Source organism: Lathyrus oleraceus, chromosome 4, assembly GCF_024323335.1.
Source record: "Lathyrus oleraceus cultivar Zhongwan6 chromosome 4, CAAS_Psat_ZW6_1.0, whole genome shotgun sequence".
Lineage (NCBI taxonomy): Eukaryota > Viridiplantae > Streptophyta > Magnoliopsida > Fabales > Fabaceae > Lathyrus > Lathyrus oleraceus.
Window position 1 is genome coordinate 316,997,803 of NC_066582.1, and position 23,823 is coordinate 317,021,625.

The window sequence follows — 23,823 nt, forward strand, 5'->3', positions numbered from 1 at the left end:
TCTTCCATTTTCATCTACACTAACTCCCCAACAATATGTCTTTACTCACAATGGGCGAAGCACACAGAGGAACAGTTGCAAACATCGCAACATACGTAAGTTTTTTCTTATACTTCTTTTTTATGTTTCATCTCCACCAACCCCATTTTATTTTGAAATACCGACTTAGTCATGTGTTTCATTATTTCTATTATAGGAGGTCTCAAGGTTTCGCACTAGAGTCCACGAATTTGTCCACATGGACCCGATGATTCAACCTTATGTTGAACTCGCCGGTTTTGGTCACCTTAGCAAAATTATGTCTTGGTCTATAGATAACAAATTCATTCTAGCCTTATGCGAAAGATGGAGGCCAGAGACACACACATTTTGGTTTCCAACCGGTGAGTGTACCGTGACGTTAGAAGACGTCTACATGCTTTTAGGACTACGAATAGAAGGCAAAGCCGTTAATGGTAAGACCAACTTTCCTAATTCAATTTGCATGGAGCTTTTAAACGTTGATTTGTTAGATGATAATGCTAGGGGACAAGGTATACTACTATCTCGCCTAAAGTCATATTATAATAGTTTTTATTTAGATGAGCATTCTACCGAAGAGGCTCGAATCATCAAAACTAGGTGTTACATTATGTTGTTACTAGGATCCTTTTTATTTCCCGAAGGTAGTGGTTCTAGCATGCATATTATGTACTTACCTTTACTTAGAGATATAGATAGAATAGGTAGTTATAGTTGGGGATCCGCATGTCTAGCCTATCTCTATAGTTCTTTGTGCAAAAACTGCCACAAAGATACTTCTACATTTTCTGGATGTGCTGTTTTGCTACAAGCATGGGGATGGTCAAGACTACCGTCTCTAGCACCGGTCAATAGCAACCCCTTCACTTTTCCATATGCAAAAAAGTAAGTTGTTTAAATTGCTATGTCTTTACTTCCTTCCTTACAGTTTATTACCCATAACTAATTTTTTTAAACTTTTTGGTGTAGATGGTCGGCACGCGGTATGAATTACAGCAGATGTCCGAGACACTGTATTACTCAATATCGCAACCTGTTGGATCACCTTCGACCGACAGACGTAAGCAAAATAATTACATTATTTCTTCATATTATATTGACTTTTTCTACATTCATTTAAATCCTATTGTCTTTAACATTTCAGTTCATTTGACGTCCATACCTTAATATGGAACATGAGCATCAGATCAACCCTGAAGACGCAGCCGTATGGACAACATGCGCACCGATAATACGGTTCACAACAGTGGAGCTGCACAACACCGATCGTGTGAAGCTGCAGTTTGGTATGGTCCAGAATATCCCAGATCCCCCAGCTAGCCTAGGAGAATGGCATATGCGCAAAGTGAACGACCAATGGAACTACAACCCTTGGCAAACCTTCGCAAGATCAGAGTGTCGCAAGTGGAAGCACCGTCATGACCATGTCTTAACTGACGCAGTCATGCCAAATGAGGTAAAACCAAGTCGTACTTATATGGCTTGGTATAGATCAGTTGGATTTCAATTCATCGCCGATGATATGTACCTCTACGACCCACGCCAGACAACTTACACACAAGAAGCCTCAACATCTAACCCCCAGCAACATTCTCAGCCCGGTTACTCACAACCACCTATCCAACAAACTTTCCGTTCCACAAACACACAAACATACAACCAAAACATGCCATTCACCCAACCCCAAAACCAAGAACATCCCCCATACCACCACCAACAAATGGACCATCAACCTTCGACCGAACATCGCTTCGCACCCACACCATCACCCTACCAAAGTCGCCTTACCCAAAACACTAACCGCCCCATCACCTACCGTAGCCAACAACCCCAAACATCACAATACCAAAACATCCCACAACCATATCTCTTCCAAACACCCCAACAACCTTTCCAACCTTTCCTAGACCCATCATTGTCACCCATGTCCCCCTTCAACCGTCCTGGTCGCCCATCCATGAGTCAACCACACCCCAACTTCTCTGGCATGGGTCATGAGCTCAGCTACGCCGGTACACCATCATTGAATACTGAAGACTATGCTGAGTTGGCTGCATACCTCAACGGATCTTCTCCTGTAGGCGGTAATGACGCTCCTGGACCATCAGATGAACAAACACCGGTTCAGAATCGTCAACGTGGGTTAGGGCCAAGGGTTAGGATAGCTAGGGGATGTGGGACCGGAGGTCGGTTAGGTGATCCCGGTCATCACCATTAGGATTCATTGTGTAAAATCCAAATTTTATTAATATCAATTCGTATTATGTCAAATTTATCTTTGTGTATTCTCCAAACATTAAGTTTCTTTCATAATTCTAAAATAAACACATATCATAAAACAAAAATTTATAGGTCAAAAACCCTAATTCAAGGACTTGTTATTGTTATGTTGAAGGGCTTGAAGTTGGTCCCTTTTGGCAAAGTTCACATACACTTGTTTTGACAGAAACCCTAATTTTGGGTCAAGTTCGCAGGGACATAACTCACTCATTTTTAATTATTTTGACGTGGGACCAAGTGCATTGGAAAATTTAAGATGTCTACTTCAAATGTTATGTTGGACAAAAATTCATATTCCTAAAAGAAACACATGCAATAATACAAAACATTACGACTCAGATAACAGTTATAATGTCAAATAGTCCAAGTTCAGGTGCCCATACCTTTCTCATAATCATCAAATGATGCAAACCTTTACTCCAAATTCATTATCTTGAAAAGATATACAACTTTTATGTTGAAGGTTTTGTCATTTGAGGCTTTTATCATTCATACTAAAGGGCTTGAAGTTGGTCCCTTTTGGCAAAGTTCACATACACTTGTTTTGACAGAAACCCTAATTTTGGGTCAAGTTCGCAGGGACATAACTCACTCATTTTTAATTATTTTGAGGTGGGACCAAGTGCATTGGAAAATTTAAGATGTCTACTTCAAATGTTATGTTGGACAAAATTTCATAACTCTAAAAGAAACACATGAAATAATACAAGACATTATAGGTCATACAACAGTTGAAAAACTCAGAAGTCCAACTTCAACTGCCCATAACTTTCTCAAAAAAAATCCAAAAGTTGCAAAATTTATATCCAAATTCATTGTTTTGAAAAGATCTACAACTTTCATGTTGGAAGTTTTTTCATTTGAGGCTTTTTTAAGGGAGTCGCCAATTGGATTGGCGCCCCCTCTTAAAAAATACACACAGGCGCCAATTGGATTGGCTAGGGCAGGTGCCCTAGCCAATCCAATTGGCGCCTCCTTGTAATTTTTAAGAGGGGGCGCCAATCCAATTGGCGCCTCCCTAGTAAAGGTGGGGTAGATTGGGAAATTTTTTGAAACTTGGGTTATTTTGGGAAATAATTTAAAAACTTGGGTTATATTAGTAAAAAATCCTTATTTTTATCTATGTGGTTTTTTCTTTTTTAAAAACTATATAGGTGGCTTTATTGTCCTTCTCTATTACCTACACATTCCTCTCTTTTTGTCCTCTCTTCCTAAAACCCATCTTCTTCTCCTTAGATCTTCTTCTTTCTCTGTTTTTATTCTTTCTTTATTCCTCACAAGTCAATAATGTTTCTTTTACTGTCGATAGATTTTCGGTTGATTCCTACTTGAGTAGGTTTTATCTCTTTTCAAGTTTGTTTAGGTTGAAACTTTGTTATATGTAATGGATCTAGATTTTTTTTGGGTCTTGAAGGTCAATGGTAGAACTCGAAGGTCCTTTAGAAGAAGACATGCTCATGACAAAACCTTCTTCAAAAGACAAAGGAAGAGGGAAAACGCCGGCTTATGGAAGAACAAATGTCAAAACCGACACATAAGATAATGGTGGTTTTTGGATCTTGAACAGACGTCGAAACTCTTTGTTTATGTTGTTTTTGGATTTGGTTTAAGAAATGCCGCGTCTCTTATGTCTTTACTTTTTTTTAATTTTCTTCTGGGTAGACAAAATTTTCATGTAAGCTTATCTTGATTGTGAAAAATCCAGGTGAGTCTTTTAGTATTTATGTGAAAAATTGAAAGAAAAAAAATCATGTATCTTAATTTTGCTTTAATGGGTTGTGTTAGTTTTGTTCTAAAGTAAGGTAAATTCATGTATCTTAATTTTACTTTAATGGGTTGTGTTAGTTTTGTTATAAAGTAAGGTTTTTTTTTATGTGTCTCTTTTAATTGTCTTGCTCTATTTTTTTAATAGTTGACTAATTAACTTGGTTTGTGTGAAGTTCTAAACCGTTTTTCTGTTTTTTTTTTCATGATGTGTTCTTAGGAGGATTGTTGTTGCTGCTATGGATACTTATGAATGAGATTTTTAGTTTCCTACTTTTTAATTTGTGTTTAGGATTTTGATGAAGATGATTCTCCTAAGTATCTGGATTTTTCAATTATCATGTTTTTTTATAGTTTCTTGTTATTGATTAGTTCTGGTATAATATAATGGGAATTAAACTGATATCTTCTGTTTAAAAACTATAAAAAAAATCATCCAAGATCAGAATAATTATTTGATATCTTAGTGGAATTTTAACAATAAAACTGAAAGGTTTATAGGTAGATTTTCCGGTGTTCAATGTTGGCATCTTGGTGAGAATAGAGTCTTGAATCTTAAGTTATCGAATATGGGACTCAAGGTTTAGTTTCCACGCGGCATTGTTAATCTCTTGATAAAATTGTTGACTTATTATATTAACTTTTGTCACGCTGTCATGCCGCATGTGCATAATTTAATATTTTTTTATAAAATTTAACAAAAACGATCAATTTAATTAATGAAATAATTTTAAAGAACTAATTTGTAATATTTTTTAAATAAAGAATTAAGTAAAATTTTAAATTAAGTTAAAGAAATTCGTAATTAATTATGCCTTATTATCAATCTATTAGTAAAAATAATCTCTGCATGATGTTAACATTAAGAGTAGTATTTTAGTGGTGCATTCCACAATTAGTTTTAAATGATGGTAAATTTTATTTTACAAAATATGACGGTAACATATTAAATAAATCAATAATGTTATTCTTACACCTAAATGTTACACCCAGTACTTACATCATACACTATTCATCGTATTTATACGGTAAACAGTGTTTTTTATTTTTTTAATAAATAAATATTTATAAAAAAATATTTTTTATTTTTAAAATTATTTTTATAACACAAATGTAAAAAATTTCAATAAATTTTATTATTGAATTAACCACAAAAATATAAATTACTAACCATATATTTTACTTATAGTTTATTAATCAGTTTATTATTTCATTAACCAATAAAATACATAATTTTAACTAAATTCTAACATTAAAATATATATAAACTTTGGTTAAAGATTAATTATTATATTTTATATTTTAATATCAGGTTAATAGTATGTATTTTATTGATTAATTAAATAACAAATTTGGTTAATAAATTATAAGTAAAATATGTGATTAATTATTTATATTTTTGTAGTTAATACAATAATGAAATTGGTTAATGAAAAAATTTATATTTATGTTATAAAAATAATTATAAAAATAAAAATAATTTTTTATAAAAATAATTTTTTTATTTATTAAAAAAATAAAAATATTATTTATTGTATAAATACGGTAATCAGTGTTTGATATAAATATTGGACGTAATTTTTAATATAGGAATAGAGTGCTGATTTAGTATAGGAATAGAGTGCTCATTTGATATCTAAAAGACACGAGTTATTTTTGAATTAAGAAAGAATCACAAATTACGACCACGTTTTCCTTCAATAGATCATATATTTTCTTTTGAAGAGATTATTTAATATTTACTAGTATTATTATTTGTTGGTTTGTTTGTCTATCATTGGATTAAATCCAAGGAGATTGTTGCAAAGTATAAGGAGAGGATCTCAATCAATTTCTTTTCCTTCTATTTGTAGTTTCCGTTCCATTACAGAGGCTTTGAATTGCTTATCACTTTCAAACCATTTTCTAACACACTCAAATCATGAATCACTCATTCTTAAGTTCATTAAGTTTCTTTACTAAATCATCCAACTGGTTCTGCGAGCTTCCGTTTATCTCGAGGGCACCCAATGCAGCATCCTTCAACTCTTCACTTCGCACCCTCTCCCTCGTCTTTGCCAGTGACCCTTTTATTATCTCCGCAAGCTCACTTATTTCTGGAACCTTCTCATTCCCTTCTGCAACTCGAACCGCCACACATAACTGGTCCACTAACAGATTCGCATTCGTATACTGATCCGCACCCATCGGCCACGTCAACATCACCACACCAGAAACCAACCCTTCTAACACCGAGTTCCAACCACAGTGAGTCAAAAACGATCCCACTGCACGGTGACTCAGTATCACCAACTGCGGCGCCCATCCTTCAATCACCAACCCTCTCCCGTTCACCCGTTCGATGAAATCACTTGGTATTTTACCGCAATCTTCCGCCACGCGTCGTTCATCGGGAGCCATTACAGATAATATGAAATTGACCCCACTTAACTCCAAAGCACTTGTTAAAACCGCCATTTGCACGGTCGTGAGAACTGTACGGCTTCCAAAACAAATATAAACCACCGAACCATCTTGACGCGAGTCAAGCCATTTAGTGAGCTTGCGGCAGGAGACAGTGCTGGACCCGCCTCTTTCTTCCTGTTCAGTCGAACCGGATTCAAGAGGCAAAACTGGACCCACGGCCCAAACTCTTTGATGGCCGAGTTCTTTCTTTATATGGTCAAAGGATGGTGGTTCCAAATAAAGGAAGGAGTTGAAAACGACACCCCAAGCTTCGAGATTTAAGAGAAAATTGTATTTCATTATCTCCCAATCGGACTCCACTTTCTTGTCTCTAAACAAGTTGGAAATTTGCCACCATGGGTAAACTGGAGAATTTGGTAGGTTTGGGAAGGAAATTATGGAATTAGGGTCCTCTGGGTTGTGGTTTTGAGGCGGATAACGCCATATGGATAAGGAGATGGAGAGAGCGGAGGCACCCGAGGGAGAAAAGACTAAACGTGGAACGTGGAGGTCATGTGCGAGAAGTTGAGTCCAGCCAAGGAAGAAGTCAGAGATGATAGCTGAAGGGGGTGAAGGGTGGGTCTGACCCCAGTCGAGGAGGATCGGATAATGGTGTTGGCGCATGAAAGACAGGATGGCAATGAGTCTGTTCTGGTTTGGCTTTGGGAAATGAGGTTGGGGAAGAAGGAGGGTTTGGAGAAGAGGGGAATAGTTTGTAGGGACTAGGTGTTGTGTTGATGGAGTTACCAAAACGGTGACGTGTATTTTTCGAGAGACTAGAATTTTGGAAAGGTCGATGAGTGGAATTACATGACCGGAAGATGGGAACGGGTATGCTATTAGGTGGGTTTCTGGTGTAGTGGACATGATGGAATTTAAACTATCTTTCGATTTATTGCTTTTTTTTTAAGACTTTTGTGTAGCAAGAACAAGATAGTCTTCCTTTATAAAAGAAAGTTGAGGGAGATATCGGGTTGGGAAGTAAGTAGTCCTATTAAAGTATCTTTTCTTTTCTTTTTTCTTCAAATTGTTTACTGCATTTGTTTGTTTTAGTTTTCACTCTTACGTCACTGGTGACGAACGGGATACCAAAATTTCATTCCGAATATCCCTTGTCTTGTGGTTTGTCACTGTTATTTATCTAGAGATACTCTTATTCCTACACTAAAAATTACATTTAATATTTACATCAAACATTCTTCACTATGTAAACAGTATTTTTATTTTTCTAATAAAAAAAAATATATTTATAAAAAGATATTTTTACATTTATAATTAATTTTATAACATAAATATAATTTTTTTATTAACCAACTTCATTATTGTATTAACCACAAAAATATAAATAATTAACCACATATTTTATTTATAATTTAGTAACCAAATTTATTATTCTAAATTCTGACATTAAAATATAAAATATAATAATTAATTTTTAATCAAAGTTTGTATATTTTAATGTTAGAATTTAGTTAAAATTATATATTTTATTGGTTAATGAAATAATAAACGGTTAGTAATTTATATTTTTGTGGTTAATTCAATAATAAAAATAATATTTTTATAAATATTATTTTTTTATTTATTAAAAAGATAAAAAATACTATTTACCGTAGAAATACGATAAATAGTGTAGGGTGTAAGTATGGGGTAACATTTGAGTGTAAGAATAGCATTATGAATATCAAATTCATAAAAAAATAATAGTAATTGATACGAATAGCATAAATGGGCACCTCTAATTTTACTTGTCTTAATGTTTGTTTGATATCATAATAATTTAATGCACATTACTCCATCCAATTTTAATTCAATGATTTTATTTTTAAAAATTTGTTTGAATTTGAATACATTTTTTTAACATTTTTTGTAAATATATCGGTTATGCTTCGGAACTTGATAGGGATCGGAAAGGATGAAAGACGTAAGGTTTTGTCACAGTGGTTCAAGATTTTTTATGTGGTGGATAGTGGTCTGACTTCTAAAGTTAGTATTCTAACGTTCAAGTCAATAAGAGAGATTGGAAGTGGAATTTGAATAAGAATGGTTTGAATATTTGAAGAGTGTGCATTTTCCTTTTTAAATAGGGAAAATAGTTGATAATTGCATGCGTGTGAGATGTGACCAACCGTTGGATTGATTTGAAAGATTTGCATTGTATCCTCGTGAGGGGTACTCTACGACACAGAGGGAAAAAATATTTCGGTTCTTCATGTAGCAATTTTCCGCCTTGTAATTGAACTTTCACCTTTTAGGCCTTATGACTAGCTCAAAACAGTTGTCATCATGGCCTCTGTCTTGTTGGTGTAAGTCCTAGAGGCCAATACTTTTGGTACTTGTATCGAATTATTTATAAAAGGTTTTTTCTTTATTATGTTTGTTTAATAAAGTCCCTAGAATAGCTAGTCCGTCTAATGTATCACGTGTGACTTGATCATGAGATCCCATTAAACATAAGGACATTATTCTTAAAAGTATTTGTAGTCGAGCTTTGTTGAGAAGTGGGATAACATTAAATCATTAAGACTATTATGTATATAGATTGATGATCACATCTCATAGATCATGGATAAGGAGTTATCAAGTCTTAAACATAGGTATGAATATTAGGAGTAATATTTATACTGGATTTACCCGCTATGAGAGTGCTACATAGAATGTTATGTAAAGTGTCATAAGTTATTCTCATGGTGATAGTGGTGTATACCACCCTTCGACCTGAAACCACTATGGACCCTAGATGTAGAGTCGAGTGCTTTATTGTTGATCAAACATTGTCCGTAACTGGATGACCATAAAGACAGTTGATGGGTACTCCACGAAGCATACAGAGGCACATGAGTAACCTAAATGGAATTCGCCCATCCTACATAACATGATAAATGTCTAAGGGCCCAATATTGAATTGGACAAGGATGACACGGTTTACACCTTGTGTTCAATATAGACATAAGGGCAGAGTAATTGTACACATAAGTATTATCACAAATGGAATTTGTCATATCACATGACATTTTCATGTCTTGGGTAGCAGTGATGTGTTGCTAGACACAACTCACTATTTATTATGTTAAATACGTGATTTAATATAATTGCCAATATCGCGAAAACCTACAGGGTCACACACAAAAGGACTGATTGATGAGAGGTATAGTAAATAAGGAACACCGTAAAGTACAGTGCACTTAAGTGAATTGTAGAACATCGTAAGGTACAGTGCACTTAAGTAGAATACAAAATATGGTAAGGTACCACTCGCTTAAGTGATTTTCGGTATACCATAAGATATGGGTCACATACACTTAAGTGGGTTTTTTAGCTTGCAGCCCACACAAGTGGTTCTATAAATAGAACCCTTGTGCATAAGCATTTCACTTGATGAAATTTGGTCTCTCTCTCTCTCGCTCTCTCTCTCTCTCTCTCTCTCTCTCTCTCTCTCTCTCTCTCTCTCTCTTTCACTTGATGAAATTTGGTCTCTCTCTCTCTCTCTCTCTCTCTCTCTCTCTCTCTCTCTCTCTCACTTGATGAAATTTGGTCTCTCTCTCTCTCTCTCTCTCTCTCTCTCTCTCTCTCTCTCTCTCTCTCTCTCTCTCTCTCTCTCTCTCTCTTTCACTTGATGAAATTTGGTCTCTCTCTCTCTCACACACACACACACACTCAAAGCCTTCATTCATAGCAGATAGCATTGAGACTGAAGGAATCCGTTTGTATGGATTGAGTAGAGGTGTTGTTATCATTCAACACTCGTGATCACTTCTTAGATCTGCATCAAAGGTTTTAATCGCCACAAGAGGTAACAATTTCTATCACTGATCATGCCCAGTCGTAAAGATCACTAAAGAAATTTTTTTAATTTCCGTGGCGTTTTGGATCACAATTTTCCTTCACGTCTCTGCTTTGCAGGGCGAAGATTTGTGACGTGTATTACTACACGACCACGAGATCTTAGGCCGTTGGAATCTCGGATAGGACGTCACTAGCCTTGGGAATGAGCTCACTAAATGTCTATCTTAGAAGTCGCAATATGAAGTTATGAGTTTCTAACACACCTTTATGTGCTAGTTAACAATGATGTTTTTCCTTTTTTAGAGTGCTTGAATACTTCTGAACCATTTTCCAAGAACATCCTAATCGTTGGTTGTGCACAGTGGATCATACGTCTCTGGGTGCCTGAATAGAGCATAAAGAGATTTTAAAGCGGTTTCTTGCATGTCGGATGCAAGCTACCAACAAAGAGAGTGTTTTTATTTCCTCTATTGTTCTTCTTTGGAGTGTTTCATTTTGATGTTGGATCAAAAACAACAATTCCGCTTGTCATTAACGGATTTGTATGTTGCATTGATTATTTTTTCCTGAGTTTGATCTAACACTCTAAACCCCAACATATTTTTATACAAATGCATGCGGAAAGTATGAAGATAAAACAAACCACGGTGTCACACATATATGTTAACATTTAATCTCCAATGCGGAATTAATTTCGAAATAATATAACATAATTATTCAAGTAGCAACCTAGAAAAACCACCTCATTCATAATATAAAGTATTCAATAAAACAACTCAGAAAACAAAATAAGGTATTCCCAACCCAATGTTACACTATCAAAGTGACACTACACAATACTAAAACAACTGATAAGGTACGGTGAACAAAACAGGAAAATAAAACAGCGAGTAGGCCAACTATGTCATCCTCCAAAATATGTAATGTATAATTCTCCTCAGTCTCAACCTTAGAATCTGTATAACATACATACATGAAAACGAAAAGGGGTGAGAAATACATTCCATATATAAATGGTGCATAAAATAGCAAGGATAGTTTTAATCATGAAAATTCATCAATCACAAACTTAATGTAACAACAACAACAACAACAACAAATGAAATTATGTATGCAACATTCATCTCATCTACTCCAATGCATGTGGTACCAATCTTTCAGATATTCAAAGGTATGTTTCCGAAGTATCCAACACATTACTGGACCTAAGTCTTACTCCTCAGTGGACCGAAGTCCTACGTATCTCTGACATACATGATACATGAATACTACAATTAATATGCAATTCGACATCAACAATCCTCCAACTCCAATCCTCTTCCCTGAACATAAGTCCTACATGTCACTGGTCCTCTTTGAACCTAGACACATCATCATCAAATAATTATTATCGTTTATGGCCACGTCGTTGGTTCCATTGAACCCAAATTATCTAAATACCAACAATTCCTCCTTGTGAGATATTCATCAAATAACTCAATATAATAACTCAATAACCTTTATCATCAATCAACATCAAACAATAGCACACAAGTCCAAAAGTCAGGAACTACTCAAAAAATCGAGTCAAATACCTCACTACGACCATTCTGCAAGTCTGGCGGTCAGACAATCTCGGTCATGACGGTCGTCGCCCTCTAGAGACTGTCACCCATCAGTCGTTGACGGTTTAAGGTTGTGTGCTCATTCCAGGGCACTGACAGTTGGACCGTCACTTTGATGACGCCCGTAATTGCTGATGATTGATATCTGAAATTTTGTTCCTCAAGAGACATATGTTGGACCAGATGTTGAGACAACTTGTCCAACTTTTAAAACCAATTTAAGAGTGGTTTGACAACAATCACTACTACAAAAAACACATGTAACCTCAAACGCAAACTTGATATAACCCAGTGGCGGAACTGAGGGGGGACGTGGGAAGGCCACGGCCACCCCTCAAAATTTTTTATTTTTTTAATTCATATATATTAAATTACTAAAACATCCTTATATTAAATTCAAATTAATTTTTATTTTTTTTTCATTCAAAGTTAGGTTAAAATACAGATAAGGTGAAAAGCTCATACCTTTGCTTTCTTTCTCATATGGGTTTGCTATCGACAACGGAATCAGAACATATTAAAGTGATCGACATCTAACAGGTAAAAAACTTTATTCATTCTTCTTTTATAAAAAGTAACAAATTAAAGTGATTGCTTGATTTGTGTTTTTGAGATTTTTAGGGTTCTTCTTTTTTAATGTGTTAAAATAATCTATATGAGGTTTATTAAGCCAATTCATAACACTGTAATTTACAAATATAGTTATATATTGTAATAAGGTTTATTTAATCATTGTTGCTACTAATTTCTAATAGTGAAGTTACCGGTATTTGAAAACGGATTAAAGTTGATTAATTAAGTTTATTAATTTTTTTTCTCTTTTAATTTTTATGTTCTCTAAATTGATTTTTGGATCTGATATAATATTATAGGAAGAGTAAAGATGAATAATAGGAAAATTGATTCTTTTTTCAAAAGGAAAGCATGTGAAATTGAAAGAGAAAAGAGAGATGAAAAAATTATAATCCCGACATCCGAATCTGAAACAATTCTTGAGAATCCAACAATTGAAGAGCATTATGGTTTTGAAAATTCTTTGGAACACGATCCTGGAAAGCATCCTACGGTTTGACAATATCCACCAAATCAAGTGGATGCAATACCAAGAGCTTATCTAAAATGGGGTCCATATCAAATTCATTTAGAAAACTATCCTTTGTCCGGTAATGAGGATCATCCGAGAAGGTTTCAACATACTTGGTTTAGCATATTTCCATCATGGTTAGAATATTCACCATCTGAAGATGCCGCATATTGCTTACCACGTTGCCTTTTTAGCAAAAAACTAAGTGGACGTCCCGGATCACTTGTCTTTATTTCTATGGGTTTTAGAAATTGGAAGAAAGTTAGGAATGGAAAACATTGTTCCTTTCTTAAACACATAGGGAAGGATCCTTGCTCACCATACAATAATGCAATGAAAGCTTGTCAAGACTTGTTGAATCAAGATGGTCATATTAGAAATGTTATTCAAGTGCAAAGTTCAAGTCAAAGAATGAATAATCGATTACGACTCAAGACTTCAATTGACACTGTTCGTTGGTTAACACTACAAGCTTGTGCTTTTAGGGGTCACGACGAAAGTAGAAAATCAAGAAATCAATGTAACTTTCTTGAGTTATTGAAACTTTTAGCATCCTACAATGATGAAGTTGCAAAAGTTGCGTTGAAAAATGCTCCACCAAATTGCAAGTATACTACACATCAAATTCAAAAAGAGTTCTTGCAAATTCTTTCTAGTAGGGTGAAAAAGAGTATTCGTGAGGAAATTGGTGATTCCAAATTTTGTATCGTTGTTGATGAAGCTCGTGATGAGTCAAAAAAGGAACAAATGGCTCTTGTATTAAGATTTGTTGATAAAGTTGGTTTAATATAAGAGAGATTTTTTGATGTGGCACATGTTAAAGACACCACATCTTTAACTCTTAAGGAAGCAATATGTGATATACTTTCTTGACATAACCTTCATGTTTCTAACATTCGTGGCCAAGGGTATGATGGTGCTAGCTATATGAGAGGAGAATGGAATGGTTTACAAGCCCTCTTTATGAAGGATTGTCCTTATGCATACTATGTTCATTGTTTTGCTCATCGATTGCAACTTGCATTAGTTACATCATCAAGAGAAGTCAAACCTGTTCATAAATTTTTTGAGAAACTGATCTTTGTTGTGAATGTTGTTTGTTCTTCTATAAAGCGTCATGATGAGTTACAAGCTGCCCAATTAGAAGAAATTGCTTATTTGTTAGAGATTGATGAGACTGTAACTGGTAAAGGTGAAAATCAAGTTGGTACATTGAAACGAGCTGGAGATACTCGTTGGGGATCACATTACGATTCAATTTCTAGCTTGATAAACATGTATGAAGCAACTTGTTTAGTTTTTAAAAAAATTGCAAAAGATAGAGGGAGTTATGCTACACGTGGGGTTGCAAATAGTTGTTACAATTATTTGAAGGCATTTGATTTTATATTTATTTTGCACTTGATGAAAGAAATCATGAGAATAACAGATATGCTTTGTCAAGCCTTACAAAAAAAATCAAGATGTAGTTAATGCTATGAACTTGGTTCGTTCAACAAAACATCTTATTCAAGGTTTGAGAGAAAATGGTTGGGATATATTGTTTACTAAAGTGGTATCTTTTTGTGAAAAGCATGGTATTGAGATTCCTGATCTTAATGATGTTCATTCAACAACAAGATTTGGACGCTCCCGTCTTGAAGAGAATCAAGTCACAATTCAACATTACTTTAAAGTTGAAATCTTTTTCACTACCATTGACAAACAATTACAAGAGTTGAATAGCAGATTCAGTGAGTAGGCAATGAATTTGTTAACTCTTTCTTGTTCTTTATCTCCTAAGGATGGATATAAAGCTTTTAGCATTGATACTATTTGTTCTTTAGTTAAAAAATATTATCCTATGGATTTTAGTGATCAAAAGAAGAATAATTTGCAATTTCAACTCCAACATTTTCTATTTGTTGCTCGTCAAGCATCAAACTTGAATTATTTATCAACTATTCAAGAACTATGTTCATGTTTGGTTGCATCTGGACAGGCTGAAACTTACTTCTTGATTGATAGACTACTTCGCCTTATCATGACTCTTCCCGTTTCTACGGCCACAACTGAGAGGTCTTTTTCAGCAATGAAAATTATTAAGACTAAGTTGAGAAACAAGATGGATGGAGATAGCATGACAGTATATATTGAAAGGGAGATTAGTGCAAGCATTAGTTCGGAGTCAATTATTGACGATTTCAAGTCACTCGAAACGCGTAAAGCATTACTTTAAGGTAGTTTTAAGTCATGTAATTTAAATTTTTAATAACTAACTTTGTATTTATTTTAACTTTAATGTTTTATTTAAAATACTATTTACATTTTATTTATAATCTTTATTTTATGTTAGCGGCCATCCCAAATGTTTTTATCTGGCTCCGCCACTGATATAACCTCGGTTAAAGAGGCGAGGTAATGAATGACATCATGAAAAACGGTCACTTTACCCCTTTGTTTTTTAATAACCGATGGGATAGTTTAAAGGGTCATTGGCTCGATACCCAACAATAACTTTTTTATATTTTCAAAACTAGCATCATATACTTCTCGGTTTATTAACAATAATATATATATATATATATATATATATATATATATATATATATATATATATATATATATATATATATATTTTAAATACTCATTACATTGTTTACACAGAATAATAATAAATTAATTTGCTTACAAACTACATTATCTACACATAATATTACATTTGTTCTTCATCGTCATCGTTGTCGGTAAATAACAAATGTTGGATATCTTGGGAAGAGCAAATGTTGTGGATCCCCGTTTCATTGATCTTGAAGAAGATCAAATGTCTGATATAAAACAAAAAAAAGTTAGATAAATAAAATAAATATTCAGTTATATGATAATTTAAGAACACAAACCTTGAACCCAAATGATTTTCTGCTCTTGCAATTCATCCTAGAGAAATTTTCCCAAATAAAAAAAAATACTTATTTAAGTTTCAAAGTTTTCATGTCAAATGTTTTGTTATCAAATTTAATATTAAAAATGTTTTTATAATAAGGGTTTTAGGTTTCATGCGGAACACTAATGACAGCATGTTGAGCGTTAATACTCAATAAATAGATGACAAAGATTTTTTTAAGTGGACGGTGAAGAAATTGAATAAATACGCTTATATGTCACATCAGTTATTACTCCAAACCGAGGTAAAATGGGTTTCTTTTTAGATAAAAAATACAATAAAATATGTTTCATCCCAAGCACCACATACCTCTCAGTTTTTGTAAACAAACCGAGGGAAAAAAGTTTTTTTTTACAAATCCAGATTTTGACAATGGGCTCTTGGAGAACAACAAATCTTTTCAAATTTCTGATAAGTTATTTATTCCTACCAAGAGAAGTTTTTGTTTTTGTACTTGCAATCCATCCCAAAGAGATTTCATTATTTTGAGCAAATACTTTCATGGAAAATGCGTTCACATGAAAGAGAACAAGATGATTGTATTTAGGAATAAATTTCTCAATATTGTCAACCAAGGAAAATAATAAATTTCTCAATGTTTCCTTTGATTGACAATATAGGAAGGTTTTTCCAAAAATACTATCACAACATCAACACCATTATGTTGGGATGGATTGCAAGAGTAGAAAAAATGTTTTGTTCAAGATAGAAGAACATTGAAGATTGTTCTATCTTGCAATCCATGCCAAAGAATGATGTGTATAAGTTTAGAGTGACTACATATAAGTTAGGTTTATGGTAAAATCTGATTAACAAGTACTTTTATAAAATCTGATAATCTAATCCCTCAGTTATTAAATATAATTGAAGGAATAAATAATTAGTTTAAAATAAAAAGAAAGCCACCACTTTTAAATAAATAAAAATATAAATTGTTGCTATTAGGATTCGAAACACGCCCTGAATTATTTTTTCCCTCGGTTATATTCAGAAACCGGGGGAATATGTGGTATTTATTAAATAAATAAATAAAACATGGCGCACCTTGATAATTTACCTCGTCTTTTGGTTGGGCGAGGTGAAAATATTGTCATAAAATATATTATTTGTAGTAGTGAGTAATAAGCAATGCTGAAAGCTATAGAATAACACAAGATATTGGTAACCCAGTTCAGTAAAACCACACCTATGTTTGTGGGGCACTCTATCCAAGAAAGAAAATTCACTACTTTGAATTAGTACACTTAGTATTACAAGAACCAAAAAACCTTATGTTGTTCAAAGCCTCTTCCTAATCCCAATGTCTTTCTATTTAAAGACTCCTTCTAAATATGACAACCTACTCACTTTTTTCTCAACCACACAACCCAAAATTGGTGTTTACAACTCAATGAACAATGTTGAATATTACAACTCAATTAAGACAAACCAACTATGCTAAGTTACTGAAACATAATGGTGTATAACAGTAGATTCCATACTAATCAAGTTATGGCATTAACTTGGAATACAAGAAACAAAGACTCAAACCATAGCATACAGAACCTAGTGCCCGCGCACCAAAAATCTTATCAAACAATGAGAATTGACTCTCCTTATATAGCAATATCTTTTCGGTTTTTTCTTCTTGAATATATGCATTTAATTCGTCCAGAAAATAGTTGAATTAGTTGGATACGATTTACTCCTTAAATATCTCCAAAAGATATAATTTCTTATATTTCAAATTCAAATTTAAATCACATTTAAATCTTATATGAACATCTCCAGCTTTTAAACAAATCAAACAAACATTGCTAAAATAATTGCAGCAAATTTGATTGAATCTCGATCCGAAATTATGCACCAAACAACATCCATCAAGGCCTGCTAAATAGGGTCAGATGTTATACTACACTTATTGGAACATCGTGTTCCACATGTTGCACTGTAAGACCCTAATTTTGATCCTAAGATCCCTCACGGCATCATATCATTGCTCATTGCATTGCCTCAAGGATCATAGCATGTTTGACTCCTTAACCCTTGGGTGGGACTTGTGTGAGTTGGTTTGAGACCACCGAGCATGTTTGTATTGTATATTATTGCTTTTATTATTTTGATTACTAACCAAAAGAACAAAAATATATCACTAACTCTTTTTGTTTTGAAGCTCAAGTGATCGTGTGCTCCCATGCTCCTAGGAGGCTCCTAAGCTCAATGAAGTGGCTAGATGAAGAGGAGAATAAGCATGACAATGGTCCACAAAGCTCCTAATCATCATATATGTCTCCTGTAACACCCTTCTAAATACCCCAATTATTTAATTAAAACAACAATAATTAAATCATACATATCAGAGTAAATATTGCAACTCAAGGGTGTCACATAACAACTTCTTCACAAATTTCAACATAAAAGCAGTCATACTCAATTTTATTCAACATAAAAACTTCTTTAACAATACGCAGCGGATAAAATATTTCAACATCTGTAATTCATCAAAATTAACATTTATTCAACAATTCAACATCCCGTCCCGATGTTACATCTATCAGAGCATGACTCTCTAACCACACTAGACTTCAAGCACTAGCTTCTATTCGACTCACTGCTCGTTACCTGAAAAATATAACTGTAAGGGTGAGTTCCTCAATCGATATAACAAATATTATAAATCATCATGTTATGTTAAGTAACTTTACACGTTAATCACCCACATCATATCATGCATTCGGTAGCAGCATATTCAACTCAACATCATATTCAAACACAACGTAAATGCAACTCAAATGAGACTCGACTCTTCATGCATGTGGTACCATTTGGAGTAAAACTCCCAACTTAAAATCATTGCCGGTTTGGTGGGCATCAAGGCATAAGCCTTCAACTTTCAACTTAAAAATTTGCCAATCCAGGCCAACGTGGTGTGAGCAAAAGCCCCATAATTTTGCCAATCCAGGCCAACGTGGTGTGAGCAAAAGCCCCGACTCTATGCATATGAATGTATATGGCATGTACGACTTGCAACTTCAACAACATAATAACAACAGCAACACAGCAGCTTTTTCAACAAAACAACTTAAAATCAACGTTGGCTCATCAGCCTACAACTTAGTATTTTCAACAGAACAACTTATATTCAACTTTGGCTCATCAGCCTACAACTTAATGTTTTCCACAAAACAACTTATCAACATATTTGCATCAATATTTCACAACATAAACTCAATAATTTCGTTCATCACAATTTACTATGATAGGCTAGCTACCAATTGCATTGATAACATAAAAATCAACTATTTTTTTCTTTACTGTAACAGTGTTAACCGGTTAACGCTATAGGTTAACCGGTTAACGCAGGAAAATTACACTTCCAGACAAAACGCAACAGTGTTAACCGGTTAACGCTATAGGTTAACCGGTTAACGCAGGCAAAACTCAACATTTTCACAAATTTTAACAGTGTTAACCGGTTAACACCCTGGGTTAACCGGTTAACGCAGGCGAAACAGCAGTTCCTGCGCTAACACAAGGCAGAATGCAGAGTTTCCGCATTTTCCGCCGTTGGAGGACTTCCGGACCTCCGATTCAACTTCCGTAAAAAAGCGATACGTTCAGAATTTCACGATACACTCAAATACAGATCCAATTTCAGCTTGAATTCAACTTAATCATCATAATATTTCAGCATCCACAATCCCAATTAGGGTCAAATTAACAGCTTATCACTACCCATTACATGTTAATCGATAATACCCATTAAACGACGATAAACCCCCCTTACCTGAGATAATCCGGCAAATCTCCAAGCTTTAGCTCTTCCGTTCCTCAACCGCGCTTTTCGGCTCTTTGCCCTTTTTCCTCTTCTCTGCAGCTTCTCAGAATTTCACGTGAAAACCTTTTCCAACAAAATGAAAACCTTTTCTTTATTCCCACTTATATATTTTCCAAATATTATTATTCCAAAATAATAATAATAATAATAATAATCCAATTTATTTAATTAAATTAATAAATATATTATCAACTTAATTAAATAATCCTTTTTTCTTTATTTGGGGTGTTACAACTCTCCCCTACTAAAAGAGTTTTCGTCCTCGAAAACATACCTCAAACAAATAACTCTGGATAGGACTCTTTCATCTGACTCTCCAGTTCCCAAGTCACATTGCCACCCGCTGGTCCTCCCCAAGCTACCTTCACCAAGGCAATCTCTTTACCCCGCAACTGCTTCAACTCTCGATCTTCAATCCTCATAGGCGATGTTTCAACAGTCAGGTTATCTTTCACCTGTACATCATCTACTTGGACTACATGCGACGGATCATGAATGTACCTCCTCAACTGAGACACATGAAAAACCTCATGCAAATTCGCAAGTGACGGCGGTAAAGCGATACGATAGGCTACTTCTCCTATCCTCTCCAGAATCTGATAAGGACCAATAAATCGCGGTGTCAACTTCTTCGACTTCAAAGTTCGACCAACACCAGTTATCGGAGTAACACGAAGAAACACATGATCTCCCTCTTGGAACTCAAGTGACTTCCTCCTCTTATCATGATAACTCTTCTGACGACTCTGAGCAATTCTCATCTTTTCCTGAATCATCTTAATCTTTTCTGTAGTCTGTTGAACAATCTCCGGTCCAACCACAGCACTCTCACCGGACTCATACCAACATAACGGTGTCCGACATCTCCTACCATACAAGGCTTCAAACGGCGCCATACCAATGCTCGAATGAAAACTATTGTTGTAGGTAAACTCAATCAAAGGTAAATAACAATCCCAAGTACCTCCCTTCTCCAAAACACAAGCTCTCAAAAGATCCTCCAATGACTGAATCGTCCTCTCAGTCTGACCATCAGTCTGCGGATGATATGCAGAACTCAATCTCAGCTTAGTTCCCAAAGCCTTCTGCAAACCTTCCCAGAACTTCGATGTAAATCTAGGATCTCTGTCCGAAACAATACTCGACGGAATACCATGCAGACTTACAATCTTCTCAATATACAACTCAGCCAATTTCTCTAACGGATAATCCATTCTGATCGGAATAAAATGAGCCGATTTCGTCAATCTATCAACAATCACCCAAATGGCTTCAAAATTCTTACTTGTCCTCGGTAAACCAGAAACAAAATCCATACTGATACTATCCCACTTCCACTCTGGAATCGCCAACGGTTGCATTAGCCCAGACGGCTTCTGGTGCTCAATCTTTGACTTCTGACAAGTCAAACAAGAATAGACAAAACTTGCAATTTCTCTTTTCATTCCCGGCCACCAAAATAACTTTTTCAAATCATGATACATCTTCGTAGCTCCAGGATGAATACTCAACCCACTACGATGTCCTTCTTCCAGAATACTCTTCTTAAGTTCGGTAACATCCGGAACGCACACCCGACTACCAAATCTCAAAACACCATTCTCATCAACTCTGAATTCGCCACCTTGACCTTGATTCACTAGAGTCAACTTATCAACCAAACGCATATCAGATTGCTGACCCTCTCTGATCTCATCCAGAATACCACTTGTTAACTTCAACATTCCCAATTTAACACTATTGTGAGTACTCTCACACACCAAACTCAAGTCTCTAAACTGCTCAATTAAATCCAATTCCTTAACCATTAGCATAGACATATGCAATGATTTCCGACTCAATGCATCCGCCACTACGTTTGCTTTACCCGGATGGTAATTCAAACCAAAGTCATAATCCTTCAGAAACTCTAACCATCTTCTCTGTCTCATATTCAGCTCTTTCTGATCAAACAAATACTTTAAACTCTTATGGTCACTGAAAACCTCAAATCTTGACCCATACAAGTAATGCCTCCATAACTTCAGAACAAATACCACGGCTGCCAACTCTAAATCGTGCGTCGGATAGTTCCTCTCATGAACCCTCAGCTGTCTTGAAGCATAAGCTATAACCTGCTTATTCTGCATCAACACGCCACCCAAACCCAACAATGAAGCATCGCAATAAACTTCAAATGATTCCGACGAACTCGGTAATATCAGAATAGGAGCACTAGTTAACCTTCTCTTTAACTCTTGGAAACCTCCTTCACATTTTGAATCCCAAATAAACGCTTGCCCCTTTCTAGTCAACATTGTCAATGGTAATGCCAACTTAGAAAATCCCTCAATGAACTTCCTATAATAACCAGCCAAACCAAGGAAACTTCGAATCTCAGCAACAGACTTCGGAGCTTCCCACTTAGATACCGCTTCTATCTTAGAAGGATCAACAGCAACACCACTTCTGAAATCACATGACCAAGAAAACTAACCTCTTCCAACCAAAATTCACATTTAGAGAGTTTAGCAAATAACTTCTTTTCTCGTAGAACTTCTAAAACCACTCTCAAATGCTCAGCATGCTCTTCTTCAGATTTCGAATACACCAAAATGTCATCAATAAACACCACAACAAACTTGTCTAGGTACGGATGGAAAATCCTATTCATATACTCCATAAATACTCCAGGCGCATTAGTCACACCAAAAGGCATTACAGAATACTCATAATGTCCATACCTGGTTCTGAAAGCAGTCTTCTGAATATCCTCGGTTTTCACACGAATCTGATGATACCCAGATCTCAAATCTATTTTGCTGAACACACTTGCACCAACCAACTGATCCATCAAATCATCAATCCTCGGCAAAGGATACCGATTCTTGATCGTCACTTTATTCAGTTGCCTGTAGTCCACACACAACCTCATAGTACCTTCTTTCTTCTTAACCAACAACACCGGTGCACCCCACGGTGACACACTCGGACGAATAAATTTCTTATCCAACAGATCTTCCAACTGACTCTTCAGTTCAGTTAACTCAACAGCAGACATACGGTACGGAGCCATCGATATCGGCCTAGTACCAGGTACCAAGTCAATAGAGAACTCCACTTCACGCTCTGGCGGCAATTCATTCACCTCTTCAGGAAACACATCAGGAAAATCACACACCACGGCTAGATCGCCAATCACCAGTTTATCTTTAGCCTCCAAAGTCGCTAACAGCATAAACAACTCTGCTCCATCCACTACTTCTTCATTCACCTGTCTTGCTGATAGAAACAAACTCTTTCCTTCCTCAATCTCAGGAAAAACCACCGTCTTATCAAAACAATTGATAGAAACTCGGTTAAACACCAACCAGTTCATACCCAGAATAACATCAATCTGCACTAACGGAAGACACACAAGGTCTATCCCAAAGTCTCTACCAAAAATACTCAAGGGACAACTTAAACAAACCGACGTAGTAGTCACTGAACCCTTCGCAGGAGTATCAATTACCATACTACCAAACATCTCAGATATCTCTAACTTAAGTTTCACCGCACAATCCAAAGATATAAAGGAATGAGTCGCACCTGTGTCAATAATAGCTACAAGAGGAAAGCCATTAATATAACACGTACCTCGGATCAAACGATCATCTGCAGAAGTCTCAGAACCCGATAAAGCAAAGACCTTGCCTCCGGACTGATTCCCTTTCTTCGGCTTCTGACACTGGCTTCCAATATGCCCTTCTTCGCCACAATTAAAACAAATCACTTCCTTGTGCTTGCAATCAGTTATTGCATGCCCAGTCTTACCGCAACGAAAACACCTCTTTACTTCAACAGTGCATACATTACTCTTATGACCAGCCTGACCACATTTGAAGCAAACTATACCCGTAGGAGCACCTCCCCCACTAGCTCTCTGAGTCGGAGCAGCTCTTTGTTTCCCTTTCCCAGCTGGAACATCATATGGCTTGCCACGATTTTGATGCTGCTTTCCCCTGCGGTCACTGACAATCTTATAATGAGCATTATTGTCCTCTTCAAATATCCTGCAGCTATCAACCAATTCAGTAAAAATGCGTATCTTCTGATACCCAACAACCTTCTTAATCTC

General features: G+C 35.4%; 1 protein-coding gene across 1 annotated transcript; it reads right to left on the minus strand.

Moving 5' to 3' along the window:
* Positions 1-5,888: 5,888 nt before the first annotated feature.
* LOC127075283 (flavonol 3-O-glucosyltransferase UGT89B1) lies at positions 5,889-7,495 on the minus strand. The gene has a single exon (XM_051016770.1). It carries the CDS (start codon positions 7,375-7,377, stop codon positions 5,992-5,994), a length of 1,386 nt encoding a protein of 461 aa, XP_050872727.1. The 5' UTR covers positions 7,378-7,495; the 3' UTR covers positions 5,889-5,991.
* Positions 7,496-23,823: the final 16,328 nt, after the last annotated feature.

Excerpts from the sequence above, each read along its gene's own strand:
- LOC127075283 (XM_051016770.1), bottom strand. The coding sequence starts at position 7,377 with ATGTCCACTACACCAGAAACCCACCTAATAGCATACCCGTTCCCATCT.